This window comes from Phaethon aethereus (assembly GCF_964289735.1).
Source record: "Phaethon aethereus genome assembly, chromosome: 3".
Taxonomy (NCBI): Eukaryota; Metazoa; Chordata; class Aves; order Phaethontiformes; family Phaethontidae; genus Phaethon; species Phaethon aethereus.
Window position 1 is genome coordinate 33,271,671 of NC_138576.1, and position 18,905 is coordinate 33,290,575.

Sequence of the window (18,905 nt, forward strand, 5' to 3'; positions counted from 1 at the left end):
AGAGTCACTTCAAAAAAAAAAGAGAACATGAATTTCATATCACACAGAATCAGTATGTATACCCTTATATAAAAGAATACTCTCAAAAAGTATACCCAGGTAGAAAAAGAGCTTAGTAAAATAACGATTTTATTAATATTGTTATTAGTTCAGACAGGAAAAAAACACTAGGACAGCAGCTCTGGAAGTTCTTCTTGAGCCTTTACTCAATCAAACTTTGTTATCTTGAATCTTCAAGGATTTATTCAACCATAGTTCCCAGGGAATTTAATATATTTTTTGAGTAATTGATTTCAAAATTTGACCCTGGTGTGCATTTTTATGGACAGTCAGTGGAGCACTATCCTGTACAAGTTCATTTCTCATTAAAGATAAATTTTAGGGTTTGTTGTGGTTTTTTTTTTTTATTAAGGAGAGAGAGGTAATGGTGAAGTCACTCTCCACCTGTTATAAAAAAAGCTATAAGCTAAGTCACTTGCCCAGGAACTGTGAGATAGGTCATTCCCATTCTATGTCGTTCCCAATATGAGAGGGACTGAAACTCACATATTCTACCTCCTGGGACATTTTGTAAAAGCTAATTATTTAAATTCCTGGATAAGTGTTCTCAGCACTAAGCTTCTATTTAAAAAATTATCTTCAACAAAGTTATGAATGGCACTGCACCAGTGGTTTTGAGGGAAATTCTTGTGACTACAATTTTGAGTTTGAATTCAGTGGCATCTTAACATGTTATATGAGTTTAGAACATACTTGCCAGATTGCATTCATCCAGAGACGATCTAAACAGTTAAATACGAGATATGCAACTCAGCCCAGACAGGACAGCAATGAATGATGCAGATTTCATTTCACAGCGATGTAGGCAGGTACATTTATTTTCTGGTGAGACAGTCTGCTAGGGGCTCTTGAGAATGTAAGTGGATTGGTAGGATTTTTAATGAGGCTGAGGCAAAATTGATGTACCAAGGTTACAACCTAGGCACCTTAATTGTTCTTCTGGATCTCGCCCTAGAACCATCAGACCTGTACCAAAATTAGACACAGCAATAAAATACTTCTCAATCACAAAGACTGACTGTGATCAAGTACTGAATTATCAGTATTTACATTAGCTTATTTGAATTTCCAAAATGGAAAAAATCTTTTAATAGCTAGTAAGTTCTATTTCTACCTGTCATGATCTGTTAGAGAAATTAAGTTAGGAATTAAGAAAAACAGAAAACCATTTCCATTATATTTCCATTATATGATTTGGCTGAGTAAAATTGGACTAGAATTCATACTTTTCCCCAGAAGAATAATTTCATTCCCTGTGCTGAGTAACAAGTCCACTGAGTTAAGTTTCTATTACTGTAGCCATGGCAATTCCTGTTTTGATGATTCAGAAAAATAGAATCTTCTCCTAAATACCATCGCCCTAGAGAAAATAAGTAATTAAACAATAACAACAACAAAAGATTATTTATACTGTCTATTATAATTATAACTAAACTGACTAGTTTCTTCTTTGATAACGTCTACTTGTGAACATGTCTCTGAGATTTTGTTTGTTTATGTGTCATCAGCAGAAGGTGTTGAAAGCAGCATTATATAGAAAGGAAATTCCGTAATGATCATCAGAAGCAGTAAGGCTGATAACTGATGGTTCTTCTAAGCCTGACAGGGTCATAAGAAGCAAGGAACTCAGACATGAACATCATGTCAACATGTCTTTATGCCTTTATTAGCATAACCTTGGCAATACTAGATGTGACCTATAAAGGTAGCTACAAAACATAGTGACCCATGTTTTCAGTGAAAAGAGAGACTGATGATGAAGTAGAGAAATTAATAGAAAATTATTTTGAGTAGCCTGGTGGTACAATAACATCACACCAAGTCTAATCTCACAAATCTGAGAAAAAAATTATTTAAGTCAGGGCACAGCTACGGATTATTTTTTTTAAACGTATTTAGATGATGAAGTTTCCCACTCACAGAACAAATGCTTTGGTTTATCAAAAACTGGAAACAGGTAGTTTTTTTCATGAGCACAGAATCAACAGAACTATAGAATCTCTCATTGCATTCACCCATCTTCACAATTTTACAGTTAACAATCAGAAAAAAGTCCAACAAAGCACTTTGGAAGAAAAATGACTGTCTCTTATAAAACATAGCTAGTGGGTCTGTGTTGAGGGAAGCAAAAGATATGCATTCAAACATTGACAGAATGTTTGTGTCATCAATTCACCCTTCTAATCAGTAAATTGTACTTTAAGGGATGACACTTTTGCCACCATTGTTGCTCTTCGATCTTTAATGTGTTGGATACGGTTGGTAACAAGTAAATGTTTTCACCACTTCCAATCAAATATATTTTCTCCCTGAATATTTGTCAACTAATGTCACAGAAAATAGACATGAGATACTTCTTTAACTGTAATAGCAGAAGGCTCATTTAACCTCATACTAAGTTAAATCTTTCATTTTTCTTTTTTTTTTTTTTCCCCCAGGAATTTTACCGTTGTTAATTCAAAAATCATTGTTGTTACTATACGACCCGAGCCCAAAACTACAGATTCTTTCCTGGAGATAGAACTGGCCCATCTGTCTAATGTAAGTACAAAGATAGTTGATATGCTCTTCCAAGGTTATTTATCAGGTCATGTGAGAGAAAGAGGTGGGGTTCTTTTAAATATCAGGTAATAAAAATGGTTTAACTGCTAAAACTTAAGATCAGAAACAGTATAATACATTTTGAAAAGAATGTGTACTTCTTACATGTATGTGTATATGCAAAACAAAATTAACTGTTGTTCTGCGAGTTTTGAGGTTTTCATTTAAATAGCAGTTTCTACCAAAAACTCTCCATTAACTGCTTTGATGAATACAATTGAAAATGTAGTATTGTAATGAATGCTTAACCTTTTGCCCCCTGCACAGGTTATAGAGCTACATAGTTCTTCAGGCCTTTTCTTCTTTTCTTTCATTATTTTGTACTCCAAAACCAGTTTTTACCTAACCTGTTGTAGCAGACTTTGAAAAAAATGCTCTGGTTCCAGTTTAGCTTACAATTGTTAGAAATGTTTTAGATTTTTTTGTGCAATTATTTTTAATTCTGCACTTTTCAGCCTTTAATATCACATTTAAAATGTTTTAAATCTGAAAAAAGGAATTCTATGTCTAACTATATGAAAAATATTAACAGTTTTTCTTTCTGCTCTCAGCAATCTCCCAGCAGCCACAGGGAGAATAAAATATATCTTTTGTGGAAAATTTTTGTCATGTACGATATTGGGGAAATAATATTAAATAACAAGCATGGGAGTAATCTATGTGAGGGCATGGCATATAAAATCTGTCTGTTTATGTTACTAAGAGTTAGAGTTTACTTAAATAAAGTGATAAAGAGATGATTAAGAGAGACAGTTACTAGAGCTTTAGTATGCAAAAGACTGTAAAGTTGTGATTTTTTGTTATAAACACTTGCTCAAGTGGTCATATAGGTACAGTTCAGCTGGAGGAGTTCCCAATATTTCAGTCAGTAGAAAATTTGGATTAGTGTATCTGGGCAAAAGTATGAAGAAAACTCTTTGAACTCTAGATCTTTGGTTAACATTTTACCCAAGGTTAGAAGCAGCTCACTATTTTGCCATTAATGGTCATTATGACCACAATTTAGTTCCCAGAAAAATGATATTAGAAAGAACAACTCAGTGAAATTTACTGCAAGGTCAAGCAGAAAAAAAGAAAGGCATAGAGGAACATAAACTGAGATGACTCCTTACCTTTCAATAAGATTAGAAGTTTATTGATGAAGAATGGTAGAGATTTTGGTTTTTATGGTTCTCTGTTTTTATCTAATTTAAAGATGTTTCAGGGTGGGTAGATTTGGGGTTTTCTTTTGTTTGCTTTTTTTTTTTATTTGTTTCCAACTGAAGTTACATCTTATATATTAAGAGAAAATATCAGCCTTTAACAAAACTTTTGTTCCTGTCAGAAATTTCACTAAAAATGTAAGAGTATTTGCTGAAGTAGACCACAAATTAATCCTGTATATCAGGAAAAGAAAAATGCCTTTGAAATAAAATACTTGTTTTAATTTTACTAAGATCATTATTAGGAAGAGTTTATGGTATTTCTTAATGTTAGTTTTTAATTTCCATTGTTTTAATAATGATTGTGGGGCTACTTACGTGACCTGTAGATAAGGAAAATTGGAATATGACTTCTATATTTTGAAATTGGAATTACTACTTGAAAAAGTGTGGGGTAGGAAGTAGGAAAAAAAAATGTAATTACTTTGGTCCCTTACGCTAGAAAAGAAACTAAAAACTTAAAAAATAAAATCAGTACTAGTAAGCAACGTGTCAGCATTGAAAATACTTATAAACTAAACACAAGCTATTACAACCAGTACAACACAAGCAAGGCTAGACTAACTAAAGGTTGAACCACTGTGCCCAGAAGCTGAAATTCTAGAAAATTCTTAGACAGGGATTTTTTTCATCTTTTTTTGTTTAATCCATCCTTTTGAATAATGTACCAAGCAAGTTTTTGCCAAGTTTCAAAATGTTGGAAAAGAAATTAACTTCATTGTTACAAAAGGTCAGATTAGAGACACTGATTGTCACCTTGCTTTGTCAAACTTTCAGTAACAGAATATTAATGATCATTGTATTAACTTATGTCTTGACAAGTTGGAAAGACAATAACCTTTCCAGTAGATATCAGAGCAATTATTTTTTTTCCTTTGGCTCAGTTTTTGTCCTATAATTTAATCCAGAGAAGCATCAAGTGCTTGGAATAAATTTCCAGTCCTTTAATTGGACTTACATGCATAGTACATTTATATAGGATCTCAAACCACCTAGATACAAGAGTGGGATTAGCAGATAAAATGAAAAAAAAATTGCTCTAGAAAACGTAGGAATGGAAACCAGTTTTACAATTTTAATATCTTTAAATGTTTGGTGATTTTTATTTTCAAGGCTTAGCCTCCATAACGAGACTTTGGTTTAAAGAACTAAGGCTGTAGATGCATAGAAATATTATTTTGTAGGTTTGAGTGTTTCCTGCCTTCAGATTGAATCTAATTCTAATCTTCTTTTCTACAATTTTCTCAGCTGAAAACAAGATTTTATTTAATTATATTACTATAGAACAAGGTTTATATGTCACATACAGAAAGATAAAACTAGTATTAATGTTTGAACCTTAACTTTTGAACATTATGTATTAACGGCACACAGATTAATCTTTATGTCATTTATATAGATCAATGATTTAAAATAAAATAAAATACAGACATTCTCTTTTATATGATTTTTTTAATGGCTCTTCTTGTTATTTTTGGTCTTTTTAAACCTTTGTTCTTGAAATGCTGTTCACTATTCAGAACAGTTTGTTTTTAAATTGATTTAATGACTAATTTTTAAGTAACCTCTAGGGCATTTCTACTAACATATAGGAGTATACCCACACGTTTGTTCTTTTGCCTCCCCATCCACTGACTAAATTAAGTAGATAAGAGATTATGAAAAAAGAAGGACAAATATGATCATTTAATAAAAGTTAATATGTTTAATTCAAATTAGACTTAAAATATTCATTTATTCAAAATTTATCATCATTGCTTCATTTTATATCAAAATTAGTTTATTAATAAAACCAGAGGATTATTTTTTGGAGGAAGTAGAAATCACAATTACATGTGCTGTTTGGAATACAGTATGATGTTTGGATTTGCACATAAATTAAAATGTAATAGACAGTTGACCACAGTGAGAATGTGGGTTGCAATGCATTATTTAGAGAACATCATATTTGGTCTTATGCACTGTGAACATGTTGATGAATGTGATCACATTTTTCCAGTAGTTTGATCAAAAAACCCGAAGTAATCTTTTAGAAACTGTGCAACTCAAACAAAATCCTTTTTGTTGCAGAGAGAGTATGAACTCTCACCTGACAGCACAGAAGTTTACTTCAGGGACACTAAAGTAACGAGCCAGCAGTAGTGTAGGACATCAAGCTTTCAAGGAGACTAAAAACCCTGGCTACAAATTACAGTTGGCACTGTGCTGCATAGCTGTCAAAGTTGCCAATCACATCTCTAAATTTCAGGTTTATATGCCAGGGAGATACATATATATACACACACCCACAGACATATGTCTATTTTTGAGATATCCAAGTCCTGTACTGTAGTGTATAAATCAATAGTGCAACACTTGCAAACATTAATGGACACAGTAGCTGCTTCCTTAGCTGCAGCTAAGTAATTAACTGGCAAGATCTGTGATGAAAGATTGCTGCCCTCACAGAGAGCGATGGCTGTTGGAGGTAGCTGAGCGACAGCAATGTGAGGAGACATTGCCAGGAGGCCAGACCTAGAAAGATAGTGAAAAAGGGAGCAACAGGTTAAGGGCGAAGAATAAAATAGGAAGACAAGTCCTTGCAGTGCTTAAAGGGTGTTTGATCAGGGTATCAAAAGAGGAAGAAGCTCTGAAAGGCTGCTGTGCCCTTACAAGCTGCCACGCCTGGCAGAGCAAACCCTCACTCAAGACCTTCTTAAGGAACAGGAGTAATATTTGTTTGGCTTTCCTTGTTTCTGCTTAATCTCTCATAAGTGACTGCAATGACCAACATACCCTTTTTTTTTTTTTTTTAATTTGAATACATTTCAAAGACAGTGAAGCATCTGATCTGACAGCAGCAGTTTTATTGTGTTTCAGCTTTCTGCAAAGGCTTTTATTTCCCTCTATTTCGTAGATTTTTTTATAATGGACATTTTTTCTGCAAGTGTTTTTGCATTCTTTCTACTTGCACTGTGGGAATAGTGAGCATAAACTGTATGATACTGCTGCTAGGAAAGACAGGTCTCAGATACCATATATGCAATGTCTTTTTACAGTTCAGCTGTAGGAGTACTTTTTTAACATGCATATATCTATATCAGGTTGCAAGTAGAATTTCTTCACCCAGTCTTAGGATACAAATTAATAGTCTTTATAAAATTAATTTTTTAAAAAAGGTTAATTCTGCATCATCATTCTGTGGTTCTTAAGTCTTACTCTTCTATATCCTCTTATATCAACGTATCTGAAAGCTTTTGACTAATGATGCAGGACCTGGACTTGGAATCTCAGTGGTCCTCTCATCCAGTGTTTTGTCCTGTGCCCTTTTCTGTCTCCTCTTCTTTATATTATAAATACTTCAGGGAATGGAACATCCTTTATTTATGTTTGTACAGTGCTATGTTAATATAAAGTGTCATAAGTATACGTTGGTTTTAAATATTTATACTTGTAAAATTCAATGCAATCAGCAAAACGCTGAAGTAGAGGATCAAAATTTCCCTAAATGCCTCTCTCACAAGCATCTTGAGAAGGATCTTTTTTATCTTTGACAAAGAGGTGGATGGAAGAATTTAAAATTTAATAGATTTTTACTTCACAGGCTGCCATGTTTTTTCTATATATAAAACTTTTCAGAATTAAATCTTTAGGTGTGTTTTGTCTATATGAAACAATCTTTATATCTACTGCACCAACACTGTTCATGAGAGAACTACACTAATTTTGATAAGAAAATAGTATATTCCACCTGTTTCTTCAATCACTTGTGAATTTGTTAAAAATATTTTTGAATTCTGTATTCTATATCTAATTTTTTTTTATAGTTCTGATTTCTGGGAATATCCAATGTTTGCAATGAACAGGAATACAGTTTTGCAGTTTTTAGCCAGTTAAGAACTTCTAAGACAATCGGAGTTTTGATAAAGGAAGAATTACAAGATTAGTGACAAAACTTGAATTTTAAGTCAACTCTTCCTAGGCAGCAAAACAAACATGAGTAATAATAAGGACATTTCAATTTCCCAAAACATTACCCACAGTTTAACCATCTGTAATAAACCTAGATTCCCATCTAAATGTCGTGGTTTAGCCCCAGCCGGCAACTAAGCACCACGCAGCCGCTCGCTCACTCTCCCTCCCACAGCGGGACGGGGGAGAGAATTAGGAAAAACCTCGTGGGTTGAGATAAACACGGTTTAATAGGACAGAAAGAAAGAAGGGAACAATAATGATAATACCAACAAAGGAATGTATAAGAACAAGTGATGCCCAATACAGAAATTGCTCACCACCCCGTGATCGACAGCCCGTCCCCGAGCAGCGATTTCCGCCCCCCCGGCCAACTCCAGTTTATGTACTGGGCATGACGTCGTATGGTAGGGAATATCTCTTTGGCCAGTCTGGGTCAGCTGTCCCGGCTGTGTCCCCTCCCAGCTCCCCGTGCACCCCCAGCCTGCTCGCTGGCAGGCCAGCACAAGAAGCTGGACTGTCCTTGACGGCTCAGCAACAACCCAAAACATCAGCACATTATCAACAGTTCCTCATCCCAAATCCAAAACACAGTCTCACACTAGCTTCTGTGAGGAAAACCAGCTCTATCCTGGCTGAAACCAGGACAGTATCCACCCCTTATTCCATACCATTTACGTCATGCTCAGGTCCTATACTTTTCAATACATTCCAATTATTCATTATTACTCTTCCTGTCCTTTAATATATACACACAGATATCACTCTCTTAGTCCATGGGCCATCACTTAAAATGTCTATGGAGTTCAGTCAGTCCATGACTCTGGGCTTCATCCATCATAGCAGTCTCTCAGGGCAGGGGAGATGGTATGTGGTGTTGGATTGTCATCTGGCACGGTCCATGTCCATGATCTGCAGGTCGAAGATGTCAATCTCGAGGGATTTGTTGGGCGCAAGCTGCTGAAGCCAGTTCTGGTTTCATCACTGCTGCACGTTGCTTGGTTTCAGTGAAGCTCATTCTTCATCAGTCTGGGTGATTCTTACTATAATACCATTGATATGGTAGATAGCAGCCATAGTAGTAATGTCATTCTGAACAATTAACATAATACAATTCAAATCATTGACTGTTTTCACCCAAAATCAAGTCTCCTTGAGGTACACATCGGACTTCCCCATCCTTCCGCATTACCCACCAAGTGCACCCAGGTCCCTGGGCAAAGGCAATCCCACGAATGGGTTTGCCTTTTCCTAATGCAGGAGTAACCCAGACTGTCTTCCCCAGCATGTTTCTCACATGCACCACAGGGACTTTATCCCCTTCTACAGTACGTAGAAGTTTTGATTGGGCAGGGCCGGCTCTATTAGTAGATCCCCTAGTGTTGACTAACCAGGTGGCTTTGGCTAAATGTTTATCCCAATTTTTGAATGTCCCATCACCCATTGCTCTCAGTGTAGTCTTTAACAGTCCGTTGTATCGTTCAATTTTTCCGGAAGCTGGTGCATGATAGGGGATATGATACACCCACTCAATGCCGTGCTCTTTGGCCCAGGCGTCTATGAGGTTGTTTCGGAAATGAGTCCCATTGTCTGACTCAATTCTTTCGGGGGTGCCATGTCGCCATAAGACTTGCTTTTCAAGGCCCAGGATAGTGTTCCGGGCGGTGGCATGGGGCACAGGGTATGTTTCCAGCCATCCGGTGGTTGCTTCCACCATGGTAAGCACATAGCGCTTGCCTTGGCGAGTTTGTGGAAGTGTGATATAGTCAATCTGCCAGGCCTCCCCATATTTATATTTCAACCATCGTCCTTCATACCAGAGAGGCTTTAACCGCTTGGCTTGTTTGATCGCAGCACACGTTTCACATTCATGGATAACCTGTGCAATAGCATCCATGGTCAGGTCCACCCCTCGATCCCGAGCCCATCTATATGTTGCATCTCTTCCCTGATGGCCTGAGGTGTCATGGGCCCACCGAGCTATAAATAATTCACCCTTATGTTGCCAGTCCAGATCCACCTGAGCCACTTCAATCTTAGCAGCCTGATCCACCTGATGGTTGTTTTGATGTTCTTCGGTGGCCCGACTCTTGGGTACGTGAGCATCTACGTGACGTACTTTTATGACGAGATTCTCTAGTCGGGCAGCAATATCTTGCCACAATTCAGCAGCCCAGATGGGCTTGCCTCTGCGTTGCCAGTTGCTCTGCTTCCATTGCTGCAGCCACCCCCATAGAGCATTTGCTACCATCCATGAGTCAGTATAAAGATAGAGTATTGGCCATTTTTCTCGTTCAGCAATATCTAAAGCCAGCTGGATGGCTTTCACCTCCGCAAACTGACTTGATTCACCTTGTCCTTCAGCCACTTCTGCAACTCGTCGTATAGGGCTCCATACAGCAGCTTTCCACCTTCGATGTTTGCCTACAATACGACAGGACCCATCAGTAAACAGGGCATATTGCCTTTCGTTCTCTGGCAGTTCATTATATGGTGGAGCCTCTTCAGCACGCGCCACCTCCTCTTCCGGTGATATTCCAAAATCTTTGCCTTCTGGCCAGTCCATGATCACTTCCAAGATTCCCGGGCGATTAAGATTTCCTATTCGAGCCCGCTGTGTAATAAGTGCGACCCACTTACTCCACGTAGCATCAGTCGCATGATGCGTAGAGGGGACCCTCCCTTTGAACATCCAGCCCAGCACCGGCAGTCGGGGTGCCAGGAGGAGCTGTGCTTCAGTACCAACCATTTCTGAGGCAGCTCAAACTCCTTCATATGCTGCCAATATCTCCTTTTCAGTTGGAGTATAGCGGGACTCAGATCCCCTATATCCTCGACTCCAAAACCCTAGAGGTCGACCTCGAGTCTCTCCTGGTGCCTTCTGCCAGAGACTCCAGGTAGGGCCATTCTCCCCGGCTGCCGTGTAGAGCACATTTTTAACATCTTGTCCTGCCCGTACTGGCCCGAGGGCTACGGCATGAACTATCTCCTGTTTGATTTGTTCGAAGGCTTGTCGTTGCTCAGGGCCCCATTTAAAATCGTTCTTCTTCTGGGTCACTTGATAAAGAGGGCTTACAATCAGACTGTAATTTGGAATATGCATTCTCCAGAAACCCACAACACCCAGAAATGCTTGTGTTTCTTTTTTGCTAGTTGGTGGAGACATAGCTGTTATTTTGTTGATCACATCCGTTGGGATCTGTCGACGTCCATCTTGCCATTTTATTCCTAAAAACTGGATCTCTTGTGCAGGTCCCTTGACTGTACTTTGCTTTATAGCAAAACCAGCTTTCAGAAGGACTTGAATTATTTTCTTCCCTTTCTCGAAAACTTCTTCTGCTGTGTTGCCCCATACGATGATGTCATCAATGTATTGCAGATGCTCTGGAGCTTCACCCTGTTCCAGTGCAGTTTGTATCAGCCCATGGCAAATGGTAGGGCTGTGTTTCCACCCCTGGGGAAGTCGATTCCAGGTGTATTGGACACCTCTCCAAGTGAAAGCAAACTGTGGCCTGCACTCTGCTGCCAAAGGGATCGAGAAAAACGCGTTAGCAATATCAATGGTGGCGTACCACTTGGCTGCCTTTGACTCCAGTTCATATTGAAGTTCTAGCATGTCCGGCACAGCAGCGCTCAGTGGTGGCGTGACTTCATTCAGGCCACAATAGTCTACTGTCAGTCTCCACTCTCCATTAGACTTTCGCACTGGCCATATGGGGCTGTTGAAGGGTGAGTGAGTCTTGCTGATCACTCCTTGGCTCTCCAGCCGACGAATCAGCTCATGGATGGGGATCAGGGAGTCTCTGTTGGTGCGATATTGCCGCCGGTGCACTGTTGTGGTAGCGATCGGCACCTGTTGTTCTTTGACCCTGAGCAACCCCACCACCGAAGGGTCCTCTGAGAGACCAGGCAAGGTGGACAGCTGTTTAATTTCTTCCGTCTCCAAGGCAGCTATACCAAAAGCCCACCGGTACCCTTTTGGGTCCTTGAAATACCCTCTGCTGAGGTAGTCTATGCCCAGGATGCACGGAGCCTCCGGGCCAGTCACAATGGGGTGCTTCTGCCACTCATTCCCAGTTAGGCTCACTTCAGCCTCCAGTACAGTCAGCTGTTGGGATCCCCCTGTCACTCCGGAAATACAGGTGGGCTCTGCCCCTATATGGCTTGATGGCATCAGGGTACATTGTGCACCGGTGTCCACTAAAGCCTTATATTCCTGTGGGTCTGACGTGCCAGGCCATCTAATCCACACAGTCCAATAAACTCGGTTGTCCCTCTCCTCCGCCTGGCTGGAGGCAGGGCCCCTCTAATCCTGCTCATAGTACTCGTTACCCACTTCTTGTAAGTAGGAGTCAGAAGTCCCTTCAAGAGGATCAGAGGTGAGATCAGCTCTTCTATTCTTTCTGGGAAGCTGCCCACTGGAAAGTGGAGCGACGATTTTCCTCGAGGAACCTGAACCCCCTTTTGTAATTGTTTTTCCTTGCAGCTCGCGTACTCGTGCCTCTAGGGTCGAGGTAGGTTTTCCATCCCACCTCCTCATGTCCTCTCCGTAGTCACGCAATTGAAACCACAGGGTGGCTCGTGGTGTGTATCCTCTATATCTTCTCTCTTGAACAGAAGAGCGCTTACTCCTAATGACTGAGACACTGGTCCGTATGGGTGGAGGGTAGGGCATATCCTCTTTGAATTGCCAGAACTCTCGGGACAGTTTCTCTATAGCAGAGACGCAGGCCCGTAGGGAGGAAGAGAGACTTTCTTCGTATTGCCGGAGTTGGCCAGCCAATTCATCCACCGTTGGTCTCTCTCCGTCCTTCCAGGCCATTACTGCTAATGAGTTGGCATATGATGATGGTGCACTCCGTACAAACTTCCGCCACATAGGTTGCGTGCAATTGACTTCATCTGGATCTTTGGATGATTGTCCATTGTCCAAGTCACCATAAATCACTTCCAGCACCGCTAGCTCCCTCAGGTACTGGATACCTTTCTCCATGGTGGTCCACTTGCCTGGGTGACATAGAACATCTTCCTTGAAGGGATACCTTTCCTTCACACCCGACAGGAGTCGTCTCCAGAGGCTGAGGACTTGTGCACCTTTTCCAATTGCTTTGTCAATGCCCCCTTCCCTAGAAAGGGATCCCAGCTGCTTGGCTTCCCTACCCTCTAATTCCAGGCTACTGGCCCCATTATCCCAGCATCGGAGCAGCCAGGTGACAATGTGCTCACCTGGACGACGGCTGAAATCCTTTCGCATATCTCGCAATTCACTCAGGGATAGAGATCGGGTAGTTACCGTCTCTTTTATAAGTTCTTCCTCTTCCTCCTCTTCAAGCGATGACTCGCTCTCTTCCCTCTTCCGTGCTTGTGATGGCCCTGCTTCAGAGCACTCTGCCTCCTCACTCTCTTCCTCTGGCTCCTTCTTAGCAGGATCTTCCTCCTCCCTTACTAAACGAGCTGACTTCCGCTTCCAAGATTTCTTCTTTTGTACAGGGGCAACTGATACCGGGGTGGGCTGGTCCTCTGGTTCAGCTGCAACAGTCTGAGTAGCTACAGTGCCCGCCGTGGGGGTTGGAGTAGTGACAGTGCCTGCTACAGACGTTGGAGTAGTCACAGTGCCTGCCACATTGCCATCAGACCCAGAGAGCCCCTCTCCCCTTTGCATAGTGTTAAATAGGGTTCTGTAGGCATGGGCCAGGCCCCAGCACATGGCAATGATTTGTGTCTCCTTGGAGCTGCCAGGCTGACAGCATACTTCTTCCAGATATTCTGCTAGTTTATCAGGATTCTGCACTTGTTCGGGAGTGAAGCTCCAAAACACCGGAGGTGCCCACCGCCCCAGGCATTTGCCCATGCTGTTCCACACACCCTGCCATTCATAACTATCCAGCCTTGGGGCAGATCTCCGGGTGATATTCTTAAATTGCTTGCCAACCTTAGACAAAACTGAAACCATGTTCCCCAGAAGTAGCAATAGAGGTATTTTAACCAGCCAAGGGTGTTCAAAATACTGAAAAATTATTGTGATGAAGGAGGAAATGTTATGATAGAGGGTATCAAAGGTACCATTCTGCATTTCCTCCATAAAAAACCTTTCAGAGGCAGAAGTATAATTGCTAATCGTCTCCACAAGACTGTAGCCAAAATACAGTAACGGCTTTAGTACAGAGCTCAGATGGTACCACATTAAGCTCAAGGTCAGTGCTCTAAAAACAAAATTCACAGGCGAGACATTACTAATCATTGCAGAGTACAGCAGCCCGCAGAAACCAACACCGATCCTTAACATGTACAGCAAAGACGAGAGCATGATGCAAATCAAACTGATATTGTGACCTGCAACCGTTATTATCTCAAGCCTCGTGCCCCACGTTGGGCGCCAAAAAGGACTGTCGTGGTTTAGCCCCAGCCGGCAACTAAGCACCACGCAGCCGCTCGCTCACTCTCCCTCCCACAGCGGGACGGGGGAGAGAATTAGGAAAAACCTCGTGGGTTGAGATAAACACGGTTTAATAGGACAGAAAGAAAGAAGGGAACAATAATGATAATACCAACAAAGGAATGTATAAGAACAAGTGATGCCCAATACAGAAATTGCTCACCACCCCGTGATCGACAGCCCGTCCCCGAGCAGCGATTTCCGCCCCCCCGGCCAACTCCAGTTTATGTACTGGGCATGACGTCGTATGGTAGGGAATATCTCTTTGGCCAGTCTGGGTCAGCTGTCCCGGCTGTGTCCCCTCCCAGCTCCCCGTGCACCCCCAGCCTGCTCGCTGGCAGGCCAGCACAAGAAGCTGGACTGTCCTTGACGGCTCAGCAACAACCCAAAACATCAGCACATTATCAACAGTTCCTCATCCCAAATCCAAAACACAGTCTCACACTAGCTTCTGTGAGGAAAACCAGCTCTATCCTGGCTGAAACCAGGACAAAATCAAATAGGAAATCTTCCACTGACTTCAAAGATGTTGGAGCTGGGATTGTAAAGCTCAAGAAAAAAAAATTATTTTGAGCAAAAATTTCTGCTGATTTAGGAGCTGACAAAAGGGTTTGGGTATTGAATGTGGGGTCATCCGAAATCGAAGCCTACAGACATTATGCCCAACATAAGCTTAAAATTTTTAAAGGCATTACTAGTTTTGGCATCCAAGTTCTGGAGGAGCCTAAATTTCTGCTTCTAAACACACAGAAATGTTCAGTCAAGTTGAGTCTCTTAACAGATTAACTCGTGTCATATTTCAATTCTACTAGGATATACCAAATAGACTACTTTATGCTTACCTTATCTAAGAAATAGAATACACCAAATACTCTGCTTTGAGGTTCAAGTGCTTTTTAAATTCTCCGTAAGAATGAACCTTAAACTTTTGCAATTTCAGTGGCATCGATTTGTCAAAGTGTGATCTTGTAGAAGAAGACCCAAATAAATGTTTATGTCAAGCATGACATTTTTTATTTTGTATACCAATAACTAATATGTTTGTTTGTTTTCTTCTTAGGGCACATTGAATCCCTACTGTGTGCTGTGGGATGATTCAAGAACGTAAGTGACAGATGTTTGTTTCTATTGCTATGGCTCAAATATTACAAAGTACCTAGCAATATTTAAGTAGTTGGTCAGTAAACGGGTTGTACAAGGGCAGGGAAAATGAACTTTCACAGAGTGAAAGTACTGGATTCTCCAGTCACTTGATTTCCTTTCTTCAGCTATGTAAATTGAAATAATATAATATCTCACCAAGAAGAGATTATTCACATAGTAATTTTAATCTGCTTTTTCAAGATTAAAAGGAGAATGTCTAAGAACTGTAGTTCCATGATGGTAGTTGCTGGGCAACAAGCAAGTGGGTAAACAATCAGACAAATAGCTAAGGAAGGCTCCCATTTCTCTTACTGCAGGGAGAAATATCATTTTCAAGTGTGATACACACAGCAATCTTCGTTTAGTTGGTGCAAATTTTCCCTTTAGTTTAGTAAAATAATAGCTGGATACTGAATAGTGAAAGCTTGTTAGCAGTCTCCTGCTACTTTTTTCAGTGTGTGTCCCTTCTGTAGCAAAATAAAAAATGTCATTGTAAAGACATTGTAAAGCTGTAAAATCAGTATGGTTGAAAAAGAATTCAAAGTTTATGCAATTGTAATTTGCTGCATTAATCTTTCACAGTAAATCTCCCATTAAAGTCAAGGTGAACTTTGCCTAAATACAGATTAAGTGTTTCAAGAAGGATCCCCATGTTGTTGCCATATTAATTTTTTTAAAGATGATGTTATACTTCTTGTCCAGGTATATTATGCATGTTTTATACTACAGACTCATCACCTGTGTTAGAAATTGTAAGCCTGTGATTTTGTGAGTGCTTTTATCCTTGAGCCTGGGTTTCCATCCGTACACCCATGGCTAGAAACAACATTATAGTATAGAAATGAGAAACTTTGGACATGATACTAGAAATCTTTCCAAATACAAGTAGTACCATAGTCTATGCCTCTATGAAAGATTCATAATGCAGTTGTTTGCCAGCAACATCATAATGTTCCATTTCCATAAAATGTGTGGATTAAAGTATGTGAAAGACTTGATATTATGTATTATTGTGTGCATATGTGATGCAAAACATTTGGAACGTGTTCTTTGTTTCCTCTTCACAATGTTTTCTTACGCAGTAGTAGTACAATGCTTTATTTACCATTTTTACAAGCATTAATTTAAGAGCTGTGTATTTAGAGCACATGCTCTGATTTCACTGCTCCAGTCCAGAATATCAAAGGCATATTTGCATGGAATTAGACTAAAAAAAACCCCAAACAAACAGAAAGCCATGCTGTGGATTTAACAATATGATTAAAACATTTCATGCAGGTATTCAGGATGAATGTGTGAAGCAATCTCAAACAAATGTAGTTTGTGCTTCCCACTTGTTTTGCATGCATTTCTCTTAGTATTGTTTATAGAGAAGTTTAGAGCTACATAGAAGTACTGGTTTCAGTATGCTTCAGTATCTGGATGAAAAAGTGAATTTTTGAAACATCTAAAATTTACATAAAGCTTACAAAAAATAGTCTGAGGTTTTGAGGGAGAAGCACATGCTTTTATATTCTGAAGGGTATCTTTTCTAGTCATATTATTTAATAGAAGATATTGAAGATGTTAAAATACTTGAAGATTAGGGGTATTCTTGGAGATTTATCAGTTCGAAAAAGTGATATGAGTTATCAAATAGTCACAATAAGATATGATGTGTCAGTAAGGTCTGCAAGGACAACATTGTCATTTGTTTTACACATGTACATGAGTTATTTTATGAGAATGTTACATTATCTCTTACCTGATTGCGTAATTACAAGAGCAAAATTCCACTTTTTTCCTACATCCCTTAGGAAAAGATCACTGATGTTAGCTGTGGGAGCATTATGTGATCCATAATTTTATTTTTGTAATGCTGTTTCTTTTTGTTTTGGAGCATTATATTTGTATTAACTCAGGAGTAGTTCAGAATTTGTATTCTGACATTGTAAGTTTTAAATTATCATGAAAGCTCTATAAAGCTGAATCAGTACCTATAATTTATAGATATTAATAGATAAATATGTAAAGGACTATAAAATTGGTTAGATGCCCATGATGATGGTGGGTGCTTGGGTGGCTTATTTTTCTGTTATTTTTTCCGCTTTTTTGTACGTCTCAGGAATTAGCCACTCTCAGCATCAGGCAACTGGATTTGATGGATTTAGTATCCTCATCCACACTGCAAATCCTACAGAGCTGTGCTGTGCTTACCTCCTTCCAAACTAGGTAATTTTTGCATAACCAGGATTTGGCAAGCATTTTGGAATAAACCCAACAAAAAGTAGTCTGCTTTTACTTGAAGATGCTTAACTAATCAGTAGTCTATGCTGAGACAGCTGTTTTAAATTAAGTGCTTTTCAGATGAAATCTGTGTTTGCTTTTATCATTGGCATACAGCCAGCAGTACCCACTAATGGGTTTTGCCACCTTTTTAGCCACTTCTCCCACATCTTTATTTGCATGCATTGCAAGTTCATATTTGTTAAATGATACTTCTTCCACAGATCTTGTCAGTTTAATACTTCTCCAACAGCAGGGGAAACTTTGTCCATCTGGGTTTTGGACATGCTTCTCAGGAGGTTGATCAGCGATTAACAGTTCCCTGTCAACTGTCCTTGAAGAAAGTTCTGGATCTGTGAGCTGTTTTAATCACAGCAGATCGTCCGACCTATCCTATTATCATTGCAATTTGTGACAATTTGGTCATCCTAACTTTGGCAAAAGCAGCTCAATCCATTCTTTCTATGAGATTCAGTGATCCTTCCCTGTGATGGTATTTTATAAGATTTTCCATTCATCAGTCTGGCAGGATTGTGCCCTCTCCATAGGCAGCTAGTCAAATGTGTGCACAATACTGAGACAGTGCAACTAAAGAATAAAATATGTCATGTATTATAAAGGGCAAACTCAAATCCAATAATTCAGCATTTTGTTTCGGTTGATTTCCCAAAATATAGAGCACATCTGTGTGTGCTGATTGAAACCAGGCTGTTAATGAGTTCTGGTGTTTCCTTTGGTATTTCCAGCTTCCCTACATGAAGCTGGTAGCATCGATGGTAGGTAAGTGGTGATTTTTTCCCTCTCAGAAATCTGAGTGATAACTTCATTCATTCATTTCAGAAAATGTATTCTAAATGTTGCCTTCAGTAAAGTCTTAGGATACTGAAAGCTTGTTCTTTCAATGAATGAGAAAATGTGTGGAATATTTGTAATTGATGTTCTGGGAAGAGACAATTAATTCCTTAACCCAACGAAACAAAAACTCAAGAAGGAGTTGTTTCTTTTCTGCTTTGCATTGTCTAGAATGAACAAACTATCCCTGTTGTCAGGAACTGTTTTTGATATATTAATTCCAGTTTCTCAGTCCACAAAGAGAAAGAAAAGAAATTGGTCGGTACTAGGGCTGACTTTCTCACTCCACAAAAGTTATTTTAAAGGTTTAAAGATGAAACAAAACTTCTCAAAGTTTTTCTCCTATCCCTCCTACCTTTCCTTCCGGAAAGACATGGAAGAAGGGAGAAGGAGAC

General features: G+C 39.6%; 1 protein-coding gene across 1 annotated transcript in view; it reads left to right on the forward strand.

The window, feature by feature from the left end:
* The window catches only part of ADGRB3 (adhesion G protein-coupled receptor B3), a gene marked incomplete at its 5' end in the record, with an annotated part of 485,010 nt that overhangs the window by 278,078 nt on the left and 188,027 nt on the right, over nucleotides 1–18,905 (forward strand). Inside the window, 2 exons of the mRNA XM_081997317.1 lie at nucleotides 2,499–2,601; nucleotides 15,311–15,354. Of these exons, the coding sequence (XP_081853443.1) occupies nucleotides 2,499–2,601; nucleotides 15,311–15,354 (147 nt within the window). The remainder of the gene's footprint in view (nucleotides 1–2,498; nucleotides 2,602–15,310; nucleotides 15,355–18,905) is intronic.